Source organism: Miniopterus schreibersii (genome assembly GCF_964146895.1).
Source record: "Miniopterus schreibersii genome assembly, chromosome: 19".
NCBI classification, from domain to species: domain Eukaryota; kingdom Metazoa; phylum Chordata; class Mammalia; order Chiroptera; family Miniopteridae; genus Miniopterus; species Miniopterus schreibersii.
Genome location: NC_138119.1, coordinates 36118655 through 36131030, shown reverse-complemented (window position 1 = coordinate 36131030; position 12376 = coordinate 36118655). Strand labels below are relative to the sequence as shown.

Genomic DNA, 12376 nt, shown 5'->3' with positions numbered 1-12376 from the left:
GCCCATGCCCTCCTCCTCTGGTCAGATCCACCAGGCCCACACCCTCCTCCTCTGGGCAGATCCACCAGGCCCACACCCTCCTCTGGTCAGACCCACCAGGTCTGCACCTTCCTCCTCTGGCTAGATTCCAAGAGTAGAATTCTGGGACACACTGTATTGATAACCCCATGGCTTTCAATACCTGCTGACACTTAGCTGGCGGCGCCTGAGGATATCCATTTTCCTGTAGCCTTACCGGAAGTGGGCACTGACACTTTAAAATGTTGCCATTGGTAGAAAGCTAGTATTTCTTCTATTACTAGTTAAACTAAACATTTCCCATTAATGCTTTCTTTAAAGCAGAAAAGTAAGATCTTCAGAGTTCCTACCAAGAGTAGCAGGAGCACTGCCAGTAAAACAACATCCCAGGATGTGTCATGCCACAGGCGCTGCATTTGTTCCTACAACCGCAAAAGTGGCTGTGTCACAATTAGAGGCATCCAAGGAAATCCCGTTTCTTGACTCCTGCTAAGATCCCAGACAACCTCTAAAACATATTACAAGCTCAGTGAGAATAGGGGAAGTGTCTTGGTTGTTTCTGAAGTCCTATCACATTGTCAGTGAAGAAAACGCACTCGATTATGGTTTGTTATAAGAGTAAGCAGGAAAATAACAGAGGGTGAGAATTATAACTTGAAACCATGCGTCCTGAACCTCTGACACTCGCTTAGCTCAGCAAACAGCACAGGAAGGAAAGACTGAGGAGTCACTTGTCCCCCATCCTTCTTGCCATGGCAATTGGGAGCCTATCATCCCAGTGTCCATGACAGTTCTAGCTTATGCCTTCTGCCCCAACACCTGGTCTGACTGGAGCTGCCTTTCAAAAAGTTCCTGGACTGGGCTGTAAAATTCAGGGTCACCTACAACTAAAGAATGTTCCCTTAATGAACAGCACATCTGAGTACAAAGGGCTTCCCTGAGCAAAGAGCCGTCTGTATGTCCCTCTGACTTGCACTTTGAAGACCTATAAGCAGATAACTTTGGCCTCTAAGAGTTTTTATAATACTTGCCCACTTAAAGCCAAGTAATCTGCAATAGTTAATCCCTAACTAAGAGAGCATTCCTTGGCTATATCAGCATTCTTTGTTCCATTCTGTTGATAAGAGAAGTGAGACAGGGAAAGAAAAAGTGACTTATCCAAGGTCACATCAGGAATCAGTCATCAGTCACAGGAGAGGGAGCTGCCAGAGGACCAACTTCCGTTTTGTTTGTTTTATATTTGCAATTAAATCTCCTATGGAAAGATTTTAGTCATTTTGTAAATGGCTTTGTGAACTGCAGGCAGTAGTAACCTATTTTAAATTGCACGAGCCAAGTCACAGGCATACCTTGGAGAATTTTTTTTAACGGGCATAAATTTCATGATTAATAATGTTTCAGTTTTGCTGAACAACCCTCTGTATTCAAACCTAGACTGTAGGTCCTGAGCTATCCGAAGATGAAGAGGATATTTATAAAAGAAGTGAAAATTTAATCCTTTGGGTAATTAAAAGGTGACATTTGTACCATTTTTACATTTTGCAAGTATGTCAGTATTTCATACCGGTTTAGATAACATTTTAGCCGATTAACATCTTGGATTAAGAGGAAAAAATGTTAATGGAGCTACTGAGTCACTCTCTATAGCAACAAGAACAAAAACTGGTGGGAATAAGCTTTATAGGCTATGCCTAAGACCCACATAAAGAAAAGACTGCTGGCATAAAAGGAGAGGCATACCATGTACGCAGTTGAAAAGGCTCACAATTTTTAAGAAATTTACCTTTATTGTTGAAAGTATTACAGATGTCCCCCTTCCCCCCACTGATCCCTCCACACCGCACCCCCCCCACCCCCCGGCCTTCTCCACACTATTGTCTGCGTCCAGGGGTTATGCATATATGCATATAAGTTCTTTGATTGACAAAGAGACTATCACAGACGTGTCACTCCCACATTAATCTATAAACGCATCAGAATGTTAGCCAAGGTCCCGTCTGCAGCCTGTGGGGTGGGGTAAAGAACTTGACACACTCATGTAAAGTTCATGTGGAGGAATAAATTTAAGGGAATAAGCAAGGAAACTTTCTTAAGGGATAAATAAACTGCAATAGTAAAAGTAGTATTTTTCTGGCACAGGCTGATGAAATGAAATGGAAAGTTCAGAAACAGGCACAGGCGAGCACAGGCATCACTAGCCGAGAAATGACCGTGAGAGAAGGAAGGGCCCGACAAGCACGCCGCGACGGCCGACGGGTCTGCCTCACTCCTGATGCCCAACAGACTCCCGGTAGACTGAACACTTCAGTGCAAGACAATGAAAACAAAATGGGGACGGAAGGCTTCTCTACATACGATTTCAAAGAAGAAATAAAAGACCGATAGATTTGACATAAAACAAATAGTACTGAAGTAAATAAGTACTATGGAGAGCAATCATTTCTCTGTCCTCTGTACTACAATCCCTTAAATTTATCATTTGTCTTTTCACTTCATTAGTTCCTTTTGACACAAAAAAATTTTAAAAACTGTAAGAAAAAATATCAATCCTTTCTTTAAAGCTTCTTTGCTTTGGCCTAGAAGAAGTGACTTAAGAAATAACCCCAAACCAGACCAACTTATATTTTCTTAGATCATTCATTGTTTCTTATTTTATGTTAATGAAGCAGAAGGGAGGCCAGAACATGGCCCTGTTCTGCATTAGCTGCTTGATTTGAGAATGTTATTTAACCCCTCTGAGTGTCAATTTCATTTCCCTGATAAAACAGTTATAATAATGCCAACCTATTAGAGCTGCCACAGGGATTCCAAGAAATAATTTACACAAAGCACTTACCATGATAAAACCCAATATATAGAGAGAGTTGACAAATGGTAGCTAATACTTTAATGCTATCACATTGCATATTCGACTTCTGAATTTCATCAACAGATTTCCATGACTAGCAACTTATGGTAATATTTTTACCCAACTTTAAAACAAGTTTCACACTATTTAATTAATGCTGTAGTTTTCCACTCTTTAAATTACTTTTAAATCATAATACATGCCAATCAAAAAAATATCTTGATTCTTTGAAGACTATCCAGTTAGAAACAGCATCCTACCATTTGGTCTAAAGCTGCAGTCTGAGGTTATCAGATGACCAGTAACAGTATCATCTAAGAATGTTACAAGGTTCCTTACACACCAGAACTGCTGAACTTATTTGTGAACCTAAACTGTAAACAGGATGTTTACGTCTCACCTCTAGCAGCCCGTCCTCTGGGAGGTCGGTGCAGTGCACAGCATTCTGGATCTTGGTTTTACCAAAGACTGCGCGGAGGGTTCCAGGACGCAGATGCCGGGCGATTTCCTGTTAAACATACATTTGCAGACAGAGTCAAGTCAGCCAAATGGTGTTAGTAAGAAAAATGCCAGTTATATGAAACACTGGGATTATCTGTTTATCAAATACATGCATACATGGAGGGGACTGATTTTCCCCAGAAACAGCATAATGAATAAACACATTTTTTGCTGATGGACATTCAACTAATTTCTTTTCCTCCCTCCTCTCCCTCTCCCTCTCCCTCTCCCTCTCCCTCTCCCTCTCCCTCTCCCTCTCCCTCTCCCTCTCCCTCTCCCTCTCCCTCTCCCTCTCCCTCTCCTCTCCCTCTCCCTCTCCCTCTCCCTCTCCCTCTCCCTCCCTCTCCCTCTCCCTCTCCCTCTCCCTCTCCCTCTCCCTCTCCCTCTCCCTCTCCCTCTCCCTCTCCCTCTCCCTCTCCCTCTCCCTCTCCCTCTCCCTCTCCCTCTCCCTCTCCCTCTCTCCCCCCTCTTCACACACTTTCACACATACACACAAGGTTGCACAGACATACAAACAATTCTGCTACAAGTATTCTTGGACGGGGTATGGTGCAAACATAAGAGTTTTTCTGGAATCCTAGGGCACATGCCTATTCAATTTTACTAAGTCCTGCCAACCAGTTTCTTAAGTGGCTGTAACAGTCTGCCCTCACCCACCAGTGCACAAGAATTCCCACCACCCACATAAACGCCAACATGGGATTGTGGGTGAGGTTTTAATTCCGCCACCCTGGTGGGTGTGAGGTCCACCGCATGTTCGTGGCCCACCTTTCCCCGACGACTGGGGAAGCTGTCTTTTCATATACACCCTCTTCCACAAAATGTCCACTCCTGTCTCTTCTCCACTGTCCATTAGGTTCTTCTCCTCTCTGAATGTTATTCTTAGTATATTCTAAATTCTATTTTCATCACATATGTGATGTATCTTTTCTCAGCATGTAGCTTGCCTTTGAGTTTTCTTTAGTACATTTTCTGATGAACTAGGACTGCTGAGCGACAGTGAGGGCCCTCCGGGGCCAGGGGTCAGGGTGGGGAAGGGGCCGTCCGGGGCGTCTGGCTTCCTCCACAGCCCTGCTAACTGGTGTAACGTATTTTGTTTAGGTGACTGGTAGTGATGAAGCATCAAGACACAGAGCAAGTGTTCACTTCACAGCTGCTGTTAAAATTCAGGCTTTCATTTTGGATAATTTTGGGGGGAAATGTATTAATACTTTGATTTTACTTTTGATTACTGTAAAATATCACATACGCTTAAGAAAGTAAAAAATACTGCAATACTAAAAGTGAAAGCTCATTGGATCCCCCAGATCATCTCCCCTCATCTGCTGCAGATTCTCCCTAACTGTTCCTGGCAGACTCCTGGTCCTCCTGGACTCCACGGTGAGTGAAAAACATCCTCAGGCCAGTCCCCGCCTTTGATGAACCCGAAACAAGTACCTGATACATAAAAGCAACACAAAGTACGAGCACGCACTTTTCATTGAATACCACAAATAACTCTTTAGAACTTATCACAGCATGTGTGAGGGGTTTAAACAGTCTTTCAAACTCTACTGATTAACCCCACGGCCACCTTGCCTGCTCAGCCCCAACCAGTCGAACGCTTGGTCATTACCCAGCTCATCACAAGTACTTAAAATTCTGCTCAGGTAGTCCTGCAGCGGGAGGAAGGGCTCTGGCTTAGAGCATGACTTCCACATCTGAGACGTGGGGAAAATGCACTACGTGGAATGGTGATTAGCAAAATACCGAAAACAAGGAAGGGCCAGTTTATGTAATTACTCTATTGCTGTGTGCCATAAAAAGAACATTATTGCTTATTGAATAATAGGTCTATTAGACTGGTAAACATATTAGAAAGCCACTCTGTTTCAGTTCTCCACAATACAGAGATATGCAAGAATAAAAATCACCTTCCACTTAAGAAATGAATTAAAGTGGGGAGAAATTCAGGAAATGTACTGATTCTAGAATGTTAAGAACACAACTCTGTGACCAACTATTGAATATATTCATAAAATCAGAACTTAATAAGAAAGGCCAACAACGCAGCCACCATCACTGAAACAGAAAGATTCGTGTCCCCAGCCATTACTGGTTCTCTTCGCCATGAGCTCGCAATATTATTTATTTATTTAATTTTTTTTAGATTTTTTTTTTTAATATATCTTTATTGATTTCAGAGAGAGGAAAGGAGAGAGAGAGAGGTAGAAACATCAATGATGAGAGAGTCATTGATCGAGCCCGCAACCCGGGCGTGTGCCCTGACCGGGAATCGAACCCTGATCGCCTGGATCCTAGGTCGATGCTCAACCGCTGAGCGACGCCCAGCCGGGCGAGCTCGCAATATTAGGAAATGATGCTGAGTCCTCTGGAGCCTCAACAATATTTCATCACAGCTGATGTTCAAATAGCTTTCCCTGTGTGCATGCAACTCTGAATTAACTCAGGCAGAGGCAATTTTATATTCCTGGGAGATAAGCAGTATCAACCTAATTCACAACTAAAACAAGGCAAGGAAACGCTGGAAGGACCTGGAAGTAGGAAAGGCAAACAGAGAAGAGGTGCAAAGGCTACTTTCTATAAGCCTAAGGATCCTTCTAGAACCTCAACAGGACGCAGAAAAGGAACTGCAAGTTAACTCTATGTGGCAGTCTCACCGACAGAGCCAGTGGAGCACTCGCAGTGGATACCCTATATAAAAGTGAGCTGTTTACCCACGAGGAACCATTCAAGATCCAGCTCGTGAACTCTGACTTCTCAGCATTTAGCACCCTGGAGCCACCAGCCTCTGATTGTAGAAGCTGCCCCTTTACTCAGCCCACATGACACCGCGTCCGGGCTCCCCTCCTGATGGCTCGGTTCCTCCCCAGGCCCTCACTTTCCCGTCCCCCTGCAGGCTCCCTCTGTGCTCTCTCCGCAGCTTCTGGCTCTCCATGCACAAGCTCATGAGACGGTTCTGGAAAGTGGGTCTTGGTTCTCTTCCATAATTTTCCTTATTCTTTATTTGCTTTTGAGGGATTGGGGCAGGGGTAATAAATGAACACCAGTAATTAGAAAGAAAACAAAATTACATTAAAATGTTTCATTTCACTTCTCAAGAACAGAGACGTCTTCAAATTTTGTTATAAAGGCTTTTGTTTTAAAGCCTAACTCTAATGAAACCAAGAGTAGACGTTATTCACATATTAATCTCATCTAGTCTGGCAACTATTAAAATGGATACGCTAAAGTCCACGGACCAGATGAAGGAATCAGAAAAAAGCAGAACAAAAACAAAAATGATATCCCACACCTCCCGTTATTCACAGAAATAGACTTAAATCTGTGTTTACCTCTTAGTGTTGTGCTCATACTGCAGACAAATGAGGCATTTAATAAAATTTAAATATTTTGTCCTGTTTTGAAACAAACAGCATAATCAAGAGACATCTGCTGAAAGTCTGCCAGAGACGAGGCCCTTGAAGTGTGGTGTGCGGACCAGCTGCATTGCAGCACCCGAGAATGTTGTACACACAGAACTTCAGCCGCACCCTACACCTCGGAAACATGACTTACAATTCAACAAGATCCCCGGGGTGTCCTATGTTCATGGAAGCTGAAGAAGTTCTGAGTTAGAGCATATTCTTGCACTGGAGGTACCCAGAGGGTGTAACACTGGTCCTCTAATTAGTATCTACGCCAGGAGGTGAGGGCCATTCATAAAAGATAAATCACACAAGGAACACACGTCAACTGTCAGAAGGAATCATAGACAGTCAACAGTATGGGGGCTTAAGGAAAGCAAAGTCATTTTAGATTGGGCCGTTAGTGTCTTAAAGACAGTACTTAGAAAAACTTTGAGTATGGTAAACTCAACCCCCTCTGCAAAAATTCACTCTCTGGCAGTTTGGTAAATCTGACAGACCCAGAGCTCTCAGGAAAGAGTCAGGGTCAGGAGAGAAACGGGTCTGAACAACTTCATTACAGTAAGTTTAAAATAGAGCACTGATCAGGAAGCAGAGCCCGCAAGGCAGCGAAGTGAAGAGTCTGGAGAGAGCACATTGATTTAGTTTGAAGTGTACGGTTTCCTGAGAGTGAGGGCAGGCTGCCTTACCCAAATGTACAGCCTCCTGAGAGTGAGGGCAGTCTGCTTTACCCAAATGTACAACTTTCTGAGAGTGAGGGCAGGCTGCTTTACACACATATATACTTTACTTGTTATACTAAATGTTAAATTTAGGTTTTATTTAAAATGTAGGAAAACCTCTTTTTGAAGCACCACTGAAAGGAATTCCTTTGGAAAGAACAGAATTTTAAAATAATATGAATAATCAATTCCTAAGTTATATGTACTGAGTTAATATTTTCATTATACTTAAGTGCTTTCAAAAGCCCATGCTCACCCTGACTACAGAGGAGCTGTGATTCTTGTCCTGCCATCTCGTGTCACCAATCAAAAATCAACAAAGCAACATGAAAGGGTGGCACTTGTCTGCATGGTAACATTTAAGGGCCCGGAGTCCCTTTCTTTGGCTTTGCAAGTGGTAGGACTGTCTCACTGAGATATAAATAAAATGTCTTATTAACAGCCTCCCGAGAACACCATGGTTCAGTACCACTCATGCCAGCTGTAACTGATCCCGGGCTCAAACCTGGCACTGGTGTCTGGGGCTTTTACCTACTGAGAGACTGGTAAGGTGGCAGGCTCTTTCCTGTCCAAGAACAGTAACTTCCCAGGGTCTCGAGAAGGTTTAAAAATATTTTCCTCCCACTGGACACAAAGCCTACTGTCTCTAAGTAATGCTGGGCTGACACCTGAAACTGACAAGCAGCATGTGCACTGGGGAGATAAGCCCGCACTGGGGCTGCAGCCTCCTGGGACTTCAAAATGCTGGCAGCTCCAGCCAGTGGCTGTGCCCCATCCCAGGGTGGAAACTCTAGCCCCTCCTTCTGACTGGGGTGGGGACATGTCTGATTGGAATATGATTATTCCTAAGATAGTCAGAGCAAGTGACTTCCCTATGAATTAAAAAGGGAATGGAAAGGGAAAATATTAAGCTAAGAGATCTTGAAGGGAAGTATCATTTGGGTGAAAACAGTTCATGCAGCCAGAGAGAGGTAAAAAAAAATCACTGTGGAGGAATAAAAAGGAAAATACATAAGAGGGAAACAAGGCACTTAAACAGAAAACTTTTCATGAGGATTGTTCAGATAAATGCACTGGGAAATGGGGGCCGATATAAGGGGGGGAAATAAAAACCAGGGAAATGTCAAAATCATACACATGCACAATCACATACACACACACTCACAGGTACACATATATACTCACACACACACTCATACACACTCATTCACAGGCACACATATACACTCACACACTCGAACTCACACACACTGTCATACACTCACACACTCAAAAGAAGAAGAAAGTAAAAAATCCACTACAAATGAAAGAAGATTAGTTACCAAAATCTCTCAATTCCTGAGGGAACCGAGGTGGCATCTGTGGAATAAAGGATGAGGGAAAGAGGCTAGGGTGGGGTAGAGAGGGAACGTGGCCCTCAGCCATCACAGAAGACGGTGTGTGGTAGAGAGAGGACATGTTCCTCAGCCATCATAGAGACACTAAGGCCAGAGGATGAGCAAAGCCAAAGACCTTGAAAGGAAAACAACATTGAAAATATTAAGAGAGTCAGAAAAGTGCTAAATCCAAAAAGACACAAGTGTCTTCAAAACAGCGAAAATCCAGACTGGGATTCCAAGAGAGCAGTGGATTAAGTGGAAGCTACACTGACATTCTCCTGGGACCAAACTGGAATTACAACTAAAATATAGAGAAGCCTATGCTGAAAAATCAACTGAAGACTAGCTGGGGAGCACCCTCATAACCACGGACATATAAAGTGGAGACCACATAAAGACTGAGAGGAAATGCAGAGGTGAAAGAGGGCTGGTTGTGATCCCATGGGCAGCAGCAGAAGGTCCAGAGGGGTATCTCAGCTGTGGGGGATTCCCACTGAGGACTCTGGGGTCTAAACCCCAGGCAGGGCTTCATAGCCAAGAGCATCAGAACTGAGAAAGGTGTCCACAAAACACTGGGCTGTGAAAAGCAGCAGGGTTTCTGCCCACCAGGGAGAAACAGTTGGAAATGCAGGCACCCTCTTAAAGAGCCAATGCACAAACTTTCATGTGCAGTCACTCATCTTGGACTCCAGCAGAGGGAGAGCAGAGTGGACTGGAGCTGTGTGAGGAAAATCTAGGGATGCTGGCTCTGGGAATAGAGCTCAGAGGGGAACCATCTGGATTCCTGTGCTGGGTCATTGCTCCATACTACAGAGGATGTCTTTCTCAGGCAGACATTTACCATCCAAGCAGCATTTGCTTGGGTGGGGAAGCAATTGCCCCATCCATTGGAAAGCCTCTCAACCCACCGTAAGGAATTTACGCCGTGCTGTGGTATACAGCCTAAGGCTCATTAACAGACTGAGATTAATCAACCTGAAGGCAAAGGGAGACCTGTGGGTGCTTTGACTCTTCGTCTAATCTGCTTCTGGATCTGGGCCTTGGAAAAGCAGACTTTGGTGTGCATCCTGGTCCTGTCCAAACACACTCAGCTGCAGCAGAGGGAACCACAAACTGTGGGTTGGTGATAGCTCCAAAGAGGGTACTGAAGGCCAGTCACAAACAGCATCTGACATTGGCCTGCCAAAAAGACTGAGAGTCCTAGCAGGCCTACCTAATACATATAAATAAATCCAAATAGGCAGCCAAAATGGGGAGACAAAAAAACAAGCCCCAAAGGAAAGAACAAGAGAAGTCTCCAGAAAAAGAGCTAAATGAAATGGAGATAAGCAATCTATCAGATACAGAATTCAGAATACTGATTGTAAAGATGCTGAGTAAAGATATGGAAATTATGAAGGAAATTAAGAATGACATAGCAGAAATAAAGAATACATTGGAAGGAATAAACAGCAGATTAGGGGAAGCTTAGGATTGGATCAGCAACTTGGAAGACGGGGTAGAAAAAATAATCAGAGAACCAAAAATAAAAAAAACAACTAAAAAAACAGGAGGACAGTCTAAGGGAACTGTGGGACAACATGAAACATGACAATATTAGCATTATAGGGCTATCAGAAGAGGCTGAAAGTAAGCAAGGCTTAGAGAACCTGTTTGAAGAAATAATGGCAGAAAACTTCCCTAACCTTGTCAAGGAAAAAGTCACACAAGTTCAGGAGGCACAGAGAGTCCCAAGCAAGAAGAACCCAAAGAGACCCACACCCAGACACATCATAATTAAAATGCCAAAAATTCAAGGCAAAGAGAGAATATTAAAGGCAGCAAGAGAAAAGCAATCTGTTACCTACAAAGGAGCTCCCATAAGGTTGTCAGCTGACTTCTCATCAGAAACTCTACAAGTATTCAAGGTAATGCAAAGCAAGGTTCTGAAACCAAGGCTCTGTATCCAGCAAGGCTATCATTCAAAATAGATGGCGAAATAAAGAATTTCCCAGGCCAAAAAAGCTAAAGTTTATCACCACCAACCAGCACTGCAGGAAATGTTAAAGGGACTGCTGTAATAAGAAGAAATAGAGAGAGAACCATAGGCATAAAGAATTAAAATGGCAATAAATAAGGACCTATAAATAATGACCTTAAGGATTTTAAGGGTGAGATCAACAGTAATACTATCATACTTGTGGACTTGAACACCCCACTGACTTACTGGATAGATCTTCTAGACAAAAAGTCAACACAGAAACAGTGACTCTAAATGGCACACTAGATCAGATGGGTTTAATTGATATTTACAGAACATGTCACCCCAAAGCTGCAGAATATACATTCCTCTCAAGTGCACATGGGTCATTCTCAAAGACAGACAACATGTTAGGACACAAAACAAGTCTCTGCAAGTTCAAGAAGACTGAAATCACATCAAGCATCTCAGATCACAGTGGCATGAAATTAGAAATCAACTACAGTAATAACACTCAAAAACATTCAAACACATGGAGGCTAAACAGCATGTTATTAAACAATGAATGGGTTAACAATAATATCAAGAAAGAAATCAAAAACTTTCTGGAAACAAATGAAAATGAACACACAACAACCCAAAATCTATGGAACACAGCGAAAGCAGTCCTAAGGGAAGTTCATAGCAGTGCAGGCCTCCCTCAAAAAGCAAGAAAAGTTTTTAGTAAACCATCTAACCCTACAACCTAAAGAATTAGAAAGCTACCCTGTGAAGCTGTCTGGACCAGGGCTTTTGTTTGCTGGGAGTTTTTTTTATTACTGCTTTGATTTCATCAGTTGTTATTGGCCTATTCAGGTTTTCTGATTCTTCCTGATTCAGTTTTACATGATCTCACTCATATGTGGAACCTAATAAACAAAACAGACTGAGGAACAAAATAGATCCAGACGTAGAAGCATAGAGCAGACTGATGAATCTGCGTGGGAAGGCGGGGGTGGGGGAGTGGGTGGGGAGAGATTAATCAAAGAACTTATATGCATATAGCATAACCCATGGACATAGACAAGTGTGGTGAAGGTGTGGTGGTAGGGGGGATCAATGGGGGGAAAAGAGGGGTATCTGAAATACTTTCAACAGTAAAGATAAATTAAAAAACAAATAAACATAGGATTATAAAGGAAACTAATTATTTTGAAATATAATCATAAAAATATTTTTAAAGTTGTGATATAATAATATAATGTGCATCTTTATTAAGATCTAGTAGCTGAGCCAGTACTACAATAGTGCTATACTTTTCAAGTAGCAATGGCTATAAATGATATTTTAAGATATTTACAACTGCAATGTGATATGAAAATCTGATTTCTTCCTAATCTTAGGTCAGAGGTTAGTGAAAATAAGTGTGTGGGTTCTTGTTCCTCGTCTAAAGTCACAGATTCCTAAATTCTATTCCCCAAAACTTTAGGGGGTCTTTCAGCACCAGCACAAAAATCCCCTCTCTAGGCCAGTCTCAGGCTGTACTCAAGGGGGAAGGAGAA

General features: G+C 42.7%; 1 protein-coding gene across 3 annotated transcripts in view; it reads right to left on the bottom strand.

Annotated features, from left to right (window-relative positions):
* Positions 1-12376, bottom strand: part of NME7 (NME/NM23 family member 7) — a 104236-nt gene that overhangs the window by 27847 nt on the left and 64013 nt on the right. For 2 of the 3 annotated variants that reach the window (XM_081122063.1, XM_081122064.1), the window contains exon 11: positions 3267-3374. The exons of the other annotated variant lie outside the window; for it this stretch is intronic. In XM_081122063.1, coding sequence (XP_080978189.1) covers positions 3267-3374 — 108 coding nt within the window. The remainder of the gene's footprint in view (positions 1-3266; positions 3375-12376) is intronic. 3 annotated transcript variants of the gene reach the window in all.